General features: G+C 40.0%; 1 protein-coding gene across 1 annotated transcript in view; it reads right to left on the bottom strand.

Annotated features, from left to right (window-relative positions):
• Positions 1 to 24: 24 nt before the first annotated feature.
• LOC127367327 (lamin-A) overlaps positions 25 to 16,771 on the bottom strand; it is a 30,277-nt gene continuing 13,530 nt past the window's right edge. The window contains exons 3-13 of the mRNA XM_051407085.1: positions 8,752 to 8,908; positions 7,896 to 8,021; positions 7,056 to 7,226; positions 6,393 to 6,518; positions 5,894 to 6,114; positions 5,190 to 5,493; positions 4,758 to 4,865; positions 4,120 to 4,239; positions 3,964 to 4,023; positions 3,654 to 3,824; positions 25 to 2,392 (exon numbers count right to left, since the gene is read on the bottom strand). Coding sequence (XP_051263045.1) covers positions 2,357 to 2,392; positions 3,654 to 3,824; positions 3,964 to 4,023; positions 4,120 to 4,239; positions 4,758 to 4,865; positions 5,190 to 5,493; positions 5,894 to 6,114; positions 6,393 to 6,518; positions 7,056 to 7,226; positions 7,896 to 8,021; positions 8,752 to 8,908 — 1,600 coding nt within the window. The 3' untranslated portion in view covers positions 25 to 2,356. The remainder of the gene's footprint in view (positions 2,393 to 3,653; positions 3,825 to 3,963; positions 4,024 to 4,119; positions 4,240 to 4,757; positions 4,866 to 5,189; positions 5,494 to 5,893; positions 6,115 to 6,392; positions 6,519 to 7,055; positions 7,227 to 7,895; positions 8,022 to 8,751; positions 8,909 to 16,771) is intronic.

The raw sequence follows: 16,771 nt of genomic DNA, 5'->3' as shown, positions 1-16,771 counted from the left end.
GAAGGAAATAACTACAACAGTGAGTCAGTGGAAAAAAAGAATTTTACTCATTATTTTAGAAAAGAATGCATGGCTTTTCTGTAATGTTACAGTATCACTATGTATCATCATTATGAAATAACACAAATCCCTCTTCAAGCAAATTACAACTTTGGCATTAAAGGCTCACAACAAGAAATCCCTTTCTGTAAAATCCTTCAAGTGATTCATGAGGTCTCTGTCAAGACTTTAACAGCGAGGTTTCAGGATTTCACAAAGACCTTTCAAAAAGGGTTTTGTCACTTAGACCGCATCTGTGTTTTGAATCTGATTTTGTAAGTGTCTTGGTTCGTTTATTAACTTGAACTAACATTGCATAGAAATGTTAAAGAGCAGCTGTCTGTTTAAGAAAACACAAAAACAAGAAGCAGTGTTGGACAGCAAGAAGTTGCTTTCTGGTTTATAATCAGTCAGACAGGCCTCTGAAAAACCCTGACCACACCCTTTTAGTGATCTGTTCGGAGAGGGATCATTTAGTTAATAGTTGCATATGTTACACAATTAAATACAGTATTATGTCTCTTAAATGTAATGAGATAAATGCTATGTCATATAAATCTGAGTCATACAGGCCAAAAACTAAACATATTTTGAGCTGGTCATTTCTTTAGCTAATGATTGTCATTAAGGATTGTTGGGGATCATAGTGTCAAATCAAATCTATTTAAGGCAGGAAAAAAAAGTAATGTGGCACAAATACCATCTATTAAGTATAATAGAAAACAAAAAAAATAAAGAGAGACTATCAAGTATTTTCCATAAATGCTTTGATATGCTTTTCACTGGAGTATAAGTGACTTAAGCTGCCAGACTACAGTACAAATCTACCTGCTGTGCATATTTGGCGAGGCCCTGAATAAAAGCAGTGCATGAAGCCAATGTCACAAAGTATACAAAACCCCACAATCCTACAAAAGATCCCAAAATCATGCCTGGGGATTTGCAAAGCCAGTAAGATTAGAGGAAAAAAAAAAAAAAAAAAGCCCTTATGACCAGTTCTTTGGAGCAATACAAAGGACAGCTGACAGTCACAAGACTGCAATACGTGGCATGTGTGCAAAGAACAATGATGGTTTTCTGTCCTCTAAAAAGGCACATGCATATTTCTAATATGTATAAAAGCTTGTCAAAATGTTACCAAAACTACTGTTGCACTCTTTAAACAGCAGCAACAGTTCTCCATTAGAATAGTGTTGGTTTGGTTAGTCAGCTGAGATATCAATATATATTGTATATATGGCACCAAGTTTGTCAGTAGACTCCAAACATAGAACCTATTCCTGATATTTCTATGGGTAGTAAACACATTTTCCTATCATCATAGCAAAACATCTTTGGAATTTCTTTAAAAATAAAAAAGAAATAAGGCAACACATTTAAATGTACTTCAAAACGAGATACGCATGTACTGGGTATATTCAACTTATCCAGCAAACGATAATTCCTTATTTTAATACACATTCAAAAACAAAACCCAATACATTTCTCTGGGGCTGAGCTGTGGACTGCAGAAAAAATATATTCCTCTCATAATAATATATTTTTCAATTTTAAATATTTGCCCCACAGCTGCCCAACCGTATGATCTAAATCTACATACTGTAGAAAATGTACTACGACATGTTTGTCTAAGGCTGAGGTGAAAAAAACCCACTGTACACCCTGAGCTTACAGTACTTTGGCTTTCTTTGGAGACTTTTCCAACATAGTTAAAAAAAAAAAAAAAACCTTATGTAATTTGTTTCTCTGTAGCATATCAAGAGAACACAATACTGTTCCTAAAAAACAAATTTCAGCTGTAAACATCTTAATTAACAAATAAAGATCTGATCTATTTGATGGGCGACAAACATGATAAACAAACCCCTCAAGATTCATTCTCCTGCTGTCTGTATGGCTATAGAGACTTATTCCTGACAGGGTTCACTAGCTGTGCGTGTTGAGTGTTGACAGCCTGGCCATTAAATGTGAAACCCCGACTCGGATCGAAGCACAAGCACTGGTCAATGGAGCTTGGTGTGTGTGTGTGTGTGTGTGTGTGTGTGTGTGTGTGTGTGTGTGTATGTGCGTGCAAGAAAAGCAGGATACAATACAAGCATTAGCAGGCACACATGCAATAACATAACTTGAAAATACAAAAAAAAAACTAATATGAAAATCCTGTGCCCTTTGCCAAAACCTAAAAGCAAAATTTAACCCACAGATTAATCTGAGTACAAAATAAGACAAGATCATATAAAAAAATAAAGAGAAACATCCCAATGGTAGAAAATTATTCTCCTTTATGGGCTACAGGAGGTGAGGTGCTGTCTGGTTTTTACATGACGGAGCAGTTCTCCGGCTTGACGCGGCCCTGAAGGAGGAAGTGACAAAGAGCAGCGTTAAATGTGCAGAAAATAAGAAAACTGTATTATTACACTAAATTATATCAAACAATTAAACTGGGTAAAAGGATAAGATGACTTCGGTTAGCAAGATCTATGACAAAAACACAGTCAGGACACTAATTAGCTGTTTTCTATTTCTCTAATGTAATAACGTTCCTTTTTCCAGTAAAGCATACAATATAATCAACAGAAAAGTGTAATGCACTGCTTTTGTAATTGTGTAATTCCGTAAAATATTATGTTTTGTTTGGTTTCTTTTATTTTGACAGTAATATGAGTCAGCGTTTGCAAAAAACGTTTTGTAGAGACAATGAAACTCATAATAATCAATTAATGTCTGTCGTGGCCAACAGTGTCAGTGACCACCCAGGTCAGCCGAGCATGCAAAAACTTAAGATTTCTCCATGAGTGGAATTATTTGAAAAATACAGACCTATAAAATAAGGCATTACCAGTTTCTTTTAATAGTAAGGTTTGTATGGTTTAATTTCAGAATAACTTATTCATATCACCAAGGATCCTTTTGCACCATTTGTTCATCCTCCTAGTAGTTAAAAATCACATTGACGCTGAAAATGTTGACTTTCAACCAGAAACATCAGATTGGAGACTTAGCCAATCAAAGCAAATAGGGAACCCCAAAGGTTTCCTGCAAACATCTCACAGTCCCTCTCTCTCTTTGCTGCAAATACGTTACACACAGAGTTAAATATGGAGCTTGTTTTGTCATTTTTGGGGTTGTTTTAATCCTTTTATGTGTGTGAGGCATAAGCTGGTGTATTGATACGCCTCTCTCAACTTTCCTTTTGGTGTCTTGTTGGATTTAACTGGTGAAGCTGCTCTGTGGAGTTTTCAGTTCATCTCAGTCAAACTTTATGGCTGTTTATGGCTGTGAAATTTCCTCTGTTACCTTCACACTACATATGCCATCTTCTTTGTTTATTGCTATAGCAACCTACGCAACATGGCATTGTTGTTTCCACAGTCGCCGTTGATTTTATTTGTATCTAACTGAAACGCCAATACCGTCCTGGTGCCTGCACTTCTGCCATTTTCAGTAGTGATTTAGTTGTTATTTGATGTTTTGAGTAACATCAAATGCTTTGCACAGTACATCATCAAACTATTTTAATCAGTAATGCAAATACTTTAATTATATACAATACAATGCTTTTCTGCTGTATGCTGTGTGACTGCTGTTGATCATTTACAATAACTGTATAGTACCTGTCTGGGCTCATTGCTGCCCATGAAAAAGGAATGTCCTACGAGGCCTTCAGGTAGACCCCCGCTGCTGCAAACACCGGAGCGGTCTGACGTCTGCCCGCAGGAGTCGCAGATCACTGTGCGGCTCCTCAAGTTGTACTCATTGTCTGCGCCGCTTGTGCTGTGAGCTCCCTGCAGGGGGCGACACACAACAGGGTGAGTTACTGAACACTGCTGCTCGCCTGCAGTCACAGGGAGCTGGGAAGCTGTGTGGTTCCTGATGCATAATATATGGCGTTTTGTGAGTTGCCTAAACAGAAGAGGACTTTACCATGTCATCATCCTCATCATCCTGGAACAGGGTGCGTGTTACTTTCCTCATGGCCATTTCCTGATGGTGAATAAAAATGACAAAATAATTTAGTTATTGCAGTTAAAAGGAGCATAAATACAGGAAAGGCTCAAACAAATACAGGTGACAGCTGACCTCTCCATTGGCGCTGATGAGGATGGTCTGCAGGAGGTCTCCAGTGCCCCAGGAGTTCTGGCTCTTCCACAACAGGTCAGTGGGGGGGTTGTGGGTTCCATTGCCAGATGCAGCCCAGATCTGCAAAGGTCAAAGGTTTGCAAGAGATCATGAATGCCACTTTTTAAGCTGCTACTGAAAGAAACCAAAATATTAAATAGTTAAAAAGGTTCGCTGTGGAGTTTTCTTCTTAACAAAAAAGTGTTCCGTGTTTGTTGAATGCATTTCCTTATACATATAAAAAACACATAAAACATTTTTTAAGCTGATTTCTGAAAAAATAATATTTCCATTTTTGCTAGCTTGCAGTTCTGCCCTGAATTTTGGCACAATGATACTTTCGTGGCGCATTACTGCCGCCTGTCAATCAGTGAAAAAGTGTGAAAACATTGGCAGGAATGTGCATTATGTCATTCGCATGCTCATGCGCATGTGCATGTGCATGACACAAACAAAACAGGGACCCACAAAATACTGCTCCATAGCACTACTAATGGCGAAATCGAAAAAAGTACCTTTATTACTAGGCAAACAATAAGTCCAATCAACAATGTACAGATCAATAAACAGACAGATCTACAAAACTCAGAGTAACTTACAGTGACAGTTCCTCCAGCCTTCAGAGTGAACTTCTGTGGAAACTTGTAGGCGATGGGGCTAGCATTGCCTACTTGTCTCTTCACCTGCCAGCCGCCCAGAGATTGGTCCTGCAGGAGACACATGGGAAGAGAGATGGAAGATGGGACAGACAATTTAAAAAACAAAAATCTAATCTTAATCTGGACAGTAAAAACATTTAACAGACTGAAAAGGTGTAGGCTGAAGCAATATTACACCTGTCCTTCTTAGAATATTGAAACATGAAAGAAAATGTTAGTTATGTATTACGTAACCAGGAAAGTCTTTATTACATCTAATAAATCAGGTTTGTAGAACTATAAGTAATTGCTTTAACTTTAAAATAAAACCGTATTAGCCTGCTTAAAAGGGTCTGAAAAGCCTGCAGATAGATTATACTGATAGACACTTACCTCGTCGGCCTTGTTGCTGAGACGGACGAACTTGCCCTCCAGGTCAACTTCGTCCACCGTGATGCGACCGCTGGCTGAGGCGTGCTGACTAATGCGAGTCTTAGTCACAGTGCCCCCCACCATGCTGGAGGACTCGCTATCATTGTCATTGAGGCGGCGCTTCTTGGTGCTGGTGCCGGAGGAGTTGCGGCTGCTGGAGGCGGTGGCGGCAGACTGGAGCAGGCGGCTGGTGTGGCCGTGGCCGGAGCCGGAGGTCCGTGTCACTGTGACCTTGGTGGGTGGAGGGCTGGGTGACAGACGCAGCCTGAGGAAAGAGGGAGGAAGAGATTTAGATGATAGATTTAGACGACCAAGGCAGTCAGTGTTACATACTGATACAGTCACACATTGTTGGTGAAGTGCCTTTTTATATCCCATCCTTACTGCTCTTAAACCTAACCCTTTGATGCTCCAAGAGCCCCGAACTAGAACTGCTCAAGGAAAAACTGCTCTTGGAGCCTCTTAGAAAAATCTGCATCAAAACACTTCATAAACTCTCGCCGCCTTCCTTTGAGTGCTCAGTCAGTAGAGAGAGTAATGACTTTTTGTGTTCTATCTTATTAGTGATTCCTCCCTTCCTGTAACAAGCTGTAGACATGAATTTGTCTCAAGGTGCCTATGTTTTTCAATGGTCGAGCGTCTCTTTTACAACAACTTAACCCCACCTCTCCTCCTCTCCCTCCAGCAGCTTCCTGTAAGCATTAATCTCCATGTCCAGGGCCAGTTTGATGTCAAGCAGCTCCTGGTATTCTTCCAGCTGCTGCATCATGCGAGCACGGATCTCAGTCATCTCCCGCTCTTTATCCTCCAGCCGCCGCCGCATCAGGTCCCGCTCCCTTGACAGAGCGTCCTCCAGCTCCCGCACCTTGGCCTCGCTTGCTGACAGCTGATTTAGAGAGGACACACATACAATGGTTAGTCCATTAAGACACTACTAGTCCATTAAAATACTTGTAACAGTACAAACACTCGATGTGCCAGGTGAAGATTACCATTAAATCAATCAATGGTGATTAGAGTTGAAGAAACAGTTAAAAACTGTGTTTTGGTGCTTTCGTCATAATATCAGTCATCCACAGAGCAGCGTGGCCAGTAAAACCAGCAGAGAGATAACAAACCACTGACAGTGCGACTGACAGGCTGTATGAGTGTGAGTGTGTATACCTGTTTCTGTAGCATGCTGAGCTGGCCTGACATGCCCTCCATTCGGACACGGGTCTGCTGCAGCTCTTCATGGGCAGCTCCCACCAAGTGGTTGTTCCTGTTAGCCGAATGCTGGGCGTTCTCCAACTGACAGACAGAGAGACGGTACAGTCAGCTATCAGCAGTGGTTTACTGCACTGAAAAAACTGTGCTGTTTGAAATACAGATTTGTGTTTACTGTATTTTAGGGGACGTCATCATTTAATGAACAAAGTATTTTAACTCTTTTGAAGACAAAACAACGATAAAAATAACTCTTTAGCTTGTTGTCTCTTGCAATCCTTCTTGTGAAGTTAACTCATTAAGAAACTCCTAAAGAAATTCCTAAAATAGATTTCTCAAGGGATCTAGTACAGCAAACAAAAAACTCCTGTTGTGTTTATTCACATTTTCTTTTTAAGATTCCCACAAGACAGTGGTTATGCCTTTTAAATTAATTTCCCTTCTATATGTAGATAAAAGGCAAGACACAAGCTAAAAAGAAATTTAAACCCTGATTAACTGTAAAAATCGTGTATGCATCCTTTGTATACAAAACAAATACATTACTACTGCTACTGCTACTGCTACTACTTTGACTCTAGTTGTTGACAGAGCTGTGTCTCCTGCAGCATCCAGACGTACCTTAGAGTTGTAGGTCTTCGCGAGCTCCTCCTTGTAGAGGCGGACCTGCTCCTCGTGCTGGTTTCTCAGCTCAGTCAGGGCCTCAGCCAGCTTGCTCTCATACTCCTGCTGCCGCCCGCTGTCGATCTCCACCATGTGAGACTCGTACCGACGCTTGGACTCACGCAGCTCCTACAGACACAGACGGGTTTGCTAATGGTTATCAGTCTCAAGAGCGCTTACTTGCTGTTTCATGGTGTTGCCTTAGTCGCTTAGCTGATTTGACCTTCTCAACTCTTTATTACTTTAATTACTTTATTTAAAAAAATAGTAATTTGTATTGATTAGTTTGGTTAATTTCTGGCACTATAAACAATTTTAAAGACTCAACTTGTAGAAACCTGCTATGGTCAATGAACTTAATTGCATTGATTAGTCAGTCGCTGTGCAGTAATTACTTGTTTAGAAGTACAGGGCTCAAACAGAGGAATCTACCTCTCTGTTGACCTTTAAGCAACTCCGACTCATTATGTTTGCATTTGGAAAACACACGTCTGTTGTCAGTTTTGGTCTAGGCTTGACTAGAACCAGAACATTGTCACAACTGAGACTTCATTATGGCAAGAATTGAAATCTAAGCATTTAATTTTTTTTTTCGTAGTTCTGCTTTTATTTTTATCATTTGTGTGAAAATAAAATAAAAGAGAGGTGAAAAGCAAAAACATGCATCTGTGAGACAGATCTGCACCAGAGATGCAAAGCAAACACGCAGATGGTTGGAAGAGAATCAATATCCTGTGGAAAAGATGAAAAGTAGGACAGATGAATAAAAATAGAAGGGTTAAGGTGAAGAGTGGGAACCTCGGTGTAGATGTTCTTCTGGAACTCCAGTTCCTCCTTCACGGTCTGCAGGCGGTTCTCGGCGTCCACTCTCCTCAGCATCTCATCCTGCAGCTGCTTCTTGGCATCGGCTAATTTACCGTCCAACTGGGAGGGAGGAAGAGGAGGCGGAGGAAAAGACAAGATGAGGAGAGAACTGAGATGAGAGAAATGCTCTTTGCATAATGGAGGCATATATGAGGGGGAAAAAAAAAAATCAGACGCAGCTCATGGTGTGATCTGTGCAGCATATCAATTATTTTAATAGAAAAACTGCATTTCCTTATTGTGGCCAGTAGGTGGAGCAAGGCCACAGCTGTATCTACATCAGTCCTATGGTAAAATTCATTGATAAAACAAATAGCAGAGAATGCAACCTTGTCTGCTTCACCACCTTTCCCTCATTCATAATCAAGTGCCTGGAGGGTTTTCATAAAATTATTACTGAGGCATTTCTGCACTTAGGGAGGTAGAGACTGCGCCCACACAGAGACAATCATTTTAAATGTCAACCATTGTGGCTTTGCACTTTTGCACAGGTGGCAACCAAGGATTTTAAACTTGTTCTCTCATTACAATCACTGCAAGTCTGAGGTTAACCACATGTAAACCGTGACAGGGCCACAATGTTTTCTGTTTACAATTTATAGTGATGTGTAAGAGGGAAGACATCCTCTGTAACTGAAAAGATCCTGACAATAGCGTAGGTGCTTGCGGTGCCAGAACAGTATAAATAACATGTGTTTCTGGAAGGGTTTTTATTTGCCCTGAACCAGAAAAACGTCTTCCTTCCTGCCTACAATAAGAAGAACTTCAGTTCTAATAAAAATGTTTTTACCTTGGCCAGCTGGTGCTTGAGGTCCTTCACCTCGGCCTCCAGGGTTCGCTTCTCCCCAAGGGCGGTACTGAGGGAAGCATCTTTAGAGTTGAGCAGGCTCTCCAGGTCCCTGAGCCTGACCAGAGCTGCCTCCAGGTCAGACTCCTTTTTACTGTTCCTGTAAAGATGCGAGACAGAGAAGACGTGGATGTTAGTTTACTGTTCCTTCAATACTGTATACGTCATTCACCCCCTGTTGTACATGACCATCAGGTCCCTATTAGTGGGTTTTTAATTGTAGTTTAATTTCTGGTAATGCAGCTTGTCTTGTGTTGTGTTTTTCAGGGCTGCTCTCTTTGACATATTACATAATTTAGCTCTTTCTGACTTTGCAGTTTGGCCACAGATGATCTGGCCTCTTTGGAGCTGTGCAATTTATCTTATGTTGCTTTAAAAACTCTCACCAAAGTGCTGACTGCTAGGCTGCTGTTAAAGCTGATAAATGCTGGTTAGTGCCATTAAACTGAAGATTACCCACCCCTTATTTAATTTTCCATTGACGTGTTTTTAGATTTCATTACTTTGCTTTATGTAAAGTTCTTTGACCTGCCTCTGTGTGTCTAAAAGGGGCTATACAAATAAACTTGCCTTGCAGCACAAATGCTTTTACATGTGTTCAATGCCGTTTTCTGTATGAGGTTCACTTCTCCCAGTTACTTCACCATTAGGGCTCAAATGCTAAGTTGTGCTAATGCTAATAGAATCTGTTTTTGCTTAAAGTGAAACTTGATAAGTAGTGGCTAACTGTGCTGCAGAGACAGAAGTTGTGGATGACACAAACTACCATTGTACAATGCAGTGAGCGCAGCAGTTGTCAACTGTTGATGTGAACTGAACTTAAGCCAACACATCAACGTGCTGTTATTAGCCTCCATACTGAATAAGGGCCCATTTAACTCTATCTCTAGGGAACCTGTGTTGAATTAGGAGAATTCACGTTTGTTGCGCATGTGCTAGTGCATGTGTGCACCGCCTCTCCTGTAACATCACTACAGGAACCAATTTAGACTTCTGGTTGGAAAAAAAAAAAAACCCCAACAACTTGGATACAGCCATGGAAAAACAATACATTCCCCAGCAGAAGATGAAGAGAGTGAAGGGGAAGGAGAGAGGTTGTTAGCAGTATAGGTGGTTCATGCACAGCCAAGGAGGAAATGGGCTCCCTGTTATTCTATTTGGCCCTGTGGGATAGTCTTCATTGTCACTAATAATGGCCATCTGCTGGGGGAGATGACTTCCAGGCTGCTCACACAGACCTCAGAATTCTCCGGTCACTGCCAGTCGGGTGTTAGGACGAGCAGGCAGAATGAGCTACAGATACACTTTAACTCGGACACAAACACACTCACAGTGAGATAAAGTTACTCCACAGCAGAATAATGATTTACAGCAAAGATGGAGTCCATTCACAAGCTATTATATCTCAGAAGTGAACAGTCATTCATTGGCTCATGATACAGCCATCATTCTCTATTACTGCGTTCAATAAACGCTAATCAGGCTTTAGAAGAGCTTGAAAATGCAATTCTGCTTCCTGAAAACAGCCGGGACAAAGAGACACTATGTAGTGGTGGAAAAGCAGAACTACAATATGGCTGCATGCTTCAGGGATGAAAAGCTAAAAAAAAAAAAATGAATAAGTCTTTCATGCCCAGAAAAAGTCTAAAATGAAATCCAGAGAAAATAGATCCATGATGCTTTACAGATGTACAAATTAACTTGAAAGGGTAATTGTGTAAAAGCCTCACAGAATACGCATTGTTAGAAAAAAAAGAAAGAGTCACAGCCCAGTGTCTGAGTGGGTCCAAATCAAATAAGCATCATGGCCGCCCATGCACACAAAGACATACACAAACACACAGACACTTATAAGAAGCTTTGGAAACGAGGCCCAGACATCCTTCACCAATTACCTGTATAGCAATAACTCCAAATCATGCCCATGTTACTGTATCTGTACTAATATACACAGAGTTGATCAAACATGTTACAATAGATTGCATCAGTTACCTGCTTATTAGGTACGCCTAGCTAAAACAATAAACCTTAACCAATTGAACTTAATGAAGGTAATAGTATTCAGTTTTTCTTATTGATGATTCAACTGTAATTTTAGGAAACTGTAGTTTAGCCTCATTGTATTACACTCTATTGGTTTTTGCTAGGTGTACCTAATAAACTGGTAAATGAGTGTATTTTCTACGTCATCAATGACCTTTTTTCAGAGCCCAGGACCTAATTTAAATGACCAGATGTTGCAGGAATGCACCATTTCATATTTATAAACTTCCCTAGTCGCCAAAATACAGTCTTCTACAGTATCATTTAACAGCTGTTGCAGCAGTCCTGCAATAAATCTTACCACCATGAATAATTTAGAGAGTGGTTGATTCTGCATCGCAAATTGTTAAGTTGTATTGCATTATACTGCCAGTTGTTTCTATTATTTTGTCTACCCCATTTATATCAATGAGTATAGGCTGAATAAGAGATACACCTCTCTCTACACAGAAATTGACTACAATGGAGGACTTCTGACTAGATTGCAGTCAGCTGTTTTGTTGTGAGACAAGAATGTGACTCTTTACAACCCAGGGGTTACAAGTACTTGAAATTATGCCTAATAACACACAGAGAAAAACATGAATGTGTCGAAAACACACATTCTCTCTCACACACACACACACACACACACACCTACTGACATTCCCTAAATTCTTGAACCTACAAAGCCTGGAGCCTACAGTTACATAGACGGCCCGTAAGAACATGCCAGACATCAAAGTGTCAAGACACCTACAAGAAAGTCAGATTAGTAACTGGGGTAAAATGAGAGATGGTTACTGCTGTATAATGTTCAGATAACAATTATCTTGTTGTGACTGTAACAATATGATAGAGTTTAACCACCTCTGGTTGGGCCGTGTTCCCTAAGGCTTGTGTAACTCTTTAGGTGTGATGAAAACTCATTTTCCGAGCCTGCTGATGTTATTGTGGAGCATTTTAAATTCACCACAATGCTGCTCGTTAACATATTATTATGGACTTTAATAATAAACCCAAATCAACCAAAACAGGTCTGTAATGAGGAAGAGACAAAGAGAGACGTGTTTTCTTTTTAAAATGGGTTGTAAAGTGCAAATGCATTAGTGATATGTGTACACACATTTTTCACATTTGTTTACAACTTGAGATAAACATTACTTTCAACTATACAGCTCTTTGTCTAGACGTTAATACTTTTTTCAATGAAACATTTTAACAGTCTGATTCTGCAGGCAGATGAATGCTTGAGAGTGTGGCTGCTGTGACGTTCATTAGTGCTAATGGGCCCAGTGGATCAGCTCCAGCAGTGAATTAATGGACAGAAGTGGGTTTGGTATAAGTGACATGCTGTTCGACTATTTATACTCTCTTCTCAATACACAAATATGATGAAAAGACAGAGAGATTTCCTTACAGCAGAATGACATGCATTTTAACAATACGATAAATGCTTTTAATAGAGATCTCTTAAAGTATACTACTGCAGCTTCAGTACAAGTGGCCCCTTTAAGATGCTTATACTCCATTCAATGGTTATTGAAACATTTCACTCAATACCACAAAATGTCAACCTCATGGTGGCGCAAGAGGGAAAGTCAGAGGATCACCGAAGTCATAAGATATCATCCTCTGGGAACCATGAATATCTGTGAAATGTTTTCTGCCAAACCATCAATTAGATGTTGAGATATTTCACTTAAAAACTTTAACGTGTTGGTGGCGCTACGGGAAAAGTCAGGGGACGACCAAAGTCTTAAGAATTCATCCTCTGGGGACCACGAATGTCAGTCCATCAGACAGTCGTTAAAATATTTCAGTCTTGACCAAAGGGGTGGGACGACTAACACACATGGACATCCCTAGAGTCAAGCTGCGAGCATGGCTGAAGATCTAATGAGATGAGACGATGTAAAAGGAAATCACGATGACATGTACGCACAGCGGGGAGGTACATTATAATGAGATGACATTGTGGTCCTGTCCTGAGACTATAATATCATTTAACCTTACCGCTTACCTTCATGTAGAAAAGTGTGGATGAAAATAAGGCCCCAATGTAGTTATTAGTATTATGTTGTCGCTATTAATGCTTGTGAACTTACATTTCTTATCTGTTTTTGTACGCTTTGGTATTGATAGTGTGGTTTGGTGCTTGCCCGTATTATTGGGTGTTCTCTTTCTCAAGGTGGTTCGGGCTTTGAACAAGGCTGTGCAAAAAATTTGGATCAGCTTGAGTCCAAATTTGGTCACAAATGTGGAACTTTTCAATACACCAAATTCGATTTAGAGTTCCAGCCTTAGATAGGGGCTCTTCAGGCTCTGGAGAGGTGCATGCTGGTGCGTACTCCTGCTTAATTTACATAAGAGGAAGCAGTCTGGGCCGTTTTAAAATCTAGCGAGGAATTCTGAGCATTTTTTTTGTTGTGGTCTGTCAACAACATTGTGCAATTACAACATTTTGAATTAACAGGTTGAGTTTTCAAAAGGAAAACAAACATGTGGCAAATTAAAAATGATTTTATCATTTCCAAAAGCAGGAACATTTGGAATCAACTGACCAGAAAAGCACAAACTCTGAATGGCTTCTAAAATGACTCCCTTTGATGGAACAAAATGTATTTTTGTAGGATCTCTGAATTTAATACATACTTAGGGTGGTTGTGGGCAGTTTTGAAGCCACAATTTTAAAAATATAATAAATAAAAGAAAAGTCGTAATATGCAGGTACTAGTTTAGGACCATTCAGTCTTCACGGCTCCTGAATACAACATCCACGCCTACTCTGTCAGCAATTTTAAACGGATTAAGCTGTTAACGCATGATAAATTAAACCAGAGATATTTTAAACCTCATGCGGTTACTGTAATATACTTACAAAACCGTCTATAAACAGAAATCGTCAGATTAAATAAATAAAATATCACAACAATGACCAGTGGCTACATTAACTGTTCTTTTAACATGTTGTCTTTGGTTCACGCATCTCCAGGATGCTGCTCCAGGATGTCGGCTTAAAACAGTGTGTGGTGTCTGAAGACAACGCAGGGATATTGGAAAACCTTGTCAGTGTGTGTGTGCGTGCTTGTATTTCTCTTACATACACGTGTATATGTGGGTGTATTTGTGTGTGTTTGAGTCTGTTCAGCTCCATGTGTGGGAGTGTTGGCTGCAAGAAAATGTGTGTACCACCATGTAAGTTAAGTGCATCTGCGTATTGTATGTGTGTGCGTGTGTATCACATCAACTCTTTAAATGTGTTATGAACTGTGTATACTGGCACATACAGCACATGTGTCCCTGCATACGTAGCCTATGCTCTCACGTACTATTTACATAATCCAGTTGATTGTGCGTATGAAATCCTTATGCAGGCGTTTGCTTTGGACTACCTGTTTATATAATTGAGTATGAATTGTGTACTTAGAAAGCCTGCCAGCATAAATATCTTCCGACTTTATGTTTACATTCTGTTCCATCAAAGCTCTGAAGTCTCATAGCCTGCGCTCAGAACATGTGTGGAGTCAGGTTTTTTTTTTTTTTTTTTTTTTTTTTTAAGAATCACACTATTAATATTTACAATACAATACACAGTCAGCATGAGACTAACAAATGTGGTACTGAGAATGGCTGAAAGCCAACAGACGAGCAAACAAATGCAGATTACATTTGGGAAATTACGTAAATAAAGCAGAAAAAAGAAAAACTACCAGCCTGTTTCATCAAGATAAGGGAAATCTGTTGCAAGTAAAAACAAGTTGTTTCTAAGCTTACAAACTGAGAAAGACCTTTGCACCAAAAAGGGCAGCACTGTATGTTTAATATTCAGCACTGAAAGAAAGAATTAAAAACAGATAAAGTGTATTTTTATTATTTTTTGATTATAGACCACTTGTCTCATTTGTCATGCCTTCTTTCCTCCCACATACAAATGTCTGCACTCTTGGAAAAAAAAAAAAAAAATATTACTGAAAAATAATAAAGGTTTACACATCATTCCACCTCGTCAGCTACAATATCAAAGCTTTTTTTAAGGCATTTTGTTACAATAGAGTAAATGACACATTTTTTTAAGGCACAGACACAAAATGGGAGCTATTGGACGGAGACAGTGTGAGATGGGGGAGAAGAGGAGAGGAGAGGCTGCTGGGGTGGGGGGGGAGTGTGAAATGGAAATGCGAAAAGAAAGACAAAAAGAAAGAGAAAGAGGGGGAATAATAGAGACAAGAAATCTGAGGAGGAGGAGGAGGAATGTGTTGGCTCGGCTCCCAGCCTCAAGGATGACTCACAGCTATCTTTGTCCACCCCAGTAACGAGAAACGAACCCCGCCTTGTGGAGTGAAAGAGAGAAAAAAGCCCCCCCCCCCTTCTGTTTTGCTATGCCGTTGCCATGGTAACCAAGGCCTTGTCGTCAGGCCTGCTAGTATGCCGTTTCTACCACGCTGTGGACGCAATGGAAGAAGAAAAAAAAAAGGTGTAGACTTTTCTGAGCAGCTTTTCTAAAATATCTCAACACTCAGACTGTGTGCTTTCTTGTGCACACTACCCTACAATTTTGACAAGATATGGCCGAATTACTGCAGCCACATGGCTCCACAAAAAAAAGCTTTATAAAGACCATTGCAACATCTGATGCCAAGTAGTAATCAGTACCGAGAACTAAGACAAAACCTCAATTTAAGACAGAAAATGTGGTAATTTTAGAGCAGATAGACATTTAGATTCAGAAGGAAAGAAAAAGCATCTTAGATTTTTGTGTACAATTTTCACAGTTTAGCAGCAGCACCATTTTAATGCCCTACTTCTACTAAAACAACTACAGTCAGTCTGTGTGCAGAACATTCTTCATGGCCACTTTACCGGACTTCCAAATTTAAAACACTTTATGATACGGCTTCATCGTCTGACCTTTGCACTAATGGAGCAGCCTCCACTGTTTCTCCTACTTTGCAGGAAAAATCCTGCTCTTACTTACTGAGGGTCAACACAGTCTTCCGCTCTGTCCTACACCGATCAGACTGTTTCTGATAATGAGAGGACATAATCTCGGCCGCACTGGATCCTATTTAAAAAGGTTACTTACAACAAAGCTAATTTCCTTACCTCTACTACAACCTCCCATACAGACAGTTTAGGTTGTTTTACTCAGGCTTTGAGATAATTGTCTCTGAGATATCTGCGACCACCCTAACATAATTTAGGTTAATTTGTTTAATTTGTAATTTAATTTAAAATCTCTTTCTCTGCCCATTTTCCTGGATGAGTCAGACTCCACTGTCAACAGTTTTCCTAGCTACAAGACAAAAATGTTGCGAGCATTCTCTCTGGTTTACCCAAAGTAAAAAAGGACAGGTCTTTCTGATATATTAAACATTTTCAGTGTTGTGAAATTCAGTTAAACGATATTTTACTGGTATGGCAGTAGACATCTCAACAATAGATATGTCAAACCGTAGGCTAAAATAAAACCAATTTTATCTGCACAGCTAGTTACCACTAGAGATTAGTGAGATGTTTTATTTATTTATTTTTAAAAAAGGCACTTAAGAACATATTTACATTTATGGCAGCTGCATGGAAAAACAAAGTAGCTGCAAGGGCTTGAGAAACCTACATGCACTGACACCTGGGAGCTGCCCACTACAGATGCAGCCTTGTGCAGCTCCCCTGCAGCAGTAGGGGGGTTCAGAGCTTTGCACATGGGCACATCTGCTGAAGCTGTGGAGGAACGGGGGGGGGGGGGATTCATTTCACCCATGATGTTTTTTCTTTTCCACTGTGTTTAAACCAGTGCCTCTCTGTAAGGGGCTGCTGTAGTTAAAAACAATTCATCACCTCGTTCATTTCCTGTAACACCATTCAAAGAACTCCTCTGACATGCAGCACAAGTGTCCAATGATCGATATGGTATGTTACTGTATAAGCACACAGCCTCACA

This window comes from Dicentrarchus labrax, unplaced genomic scaffold (genome assembly GCF_905237075.1).
Source record: "Dicentrarchus labrax unplaced genomic scaffold, dlabrax2021, whole genome shotgun sequence".
NCBI lineage: Eukaryota > Metazoa > Chordata > Actinopteri > Moronidae > Dicentrarchus > Dicentrarchus labrax.
Note: the sequence above shows the minus strand (reverse complement) of the source record. Positions and strands in the feature narration are given on the sequence as shown.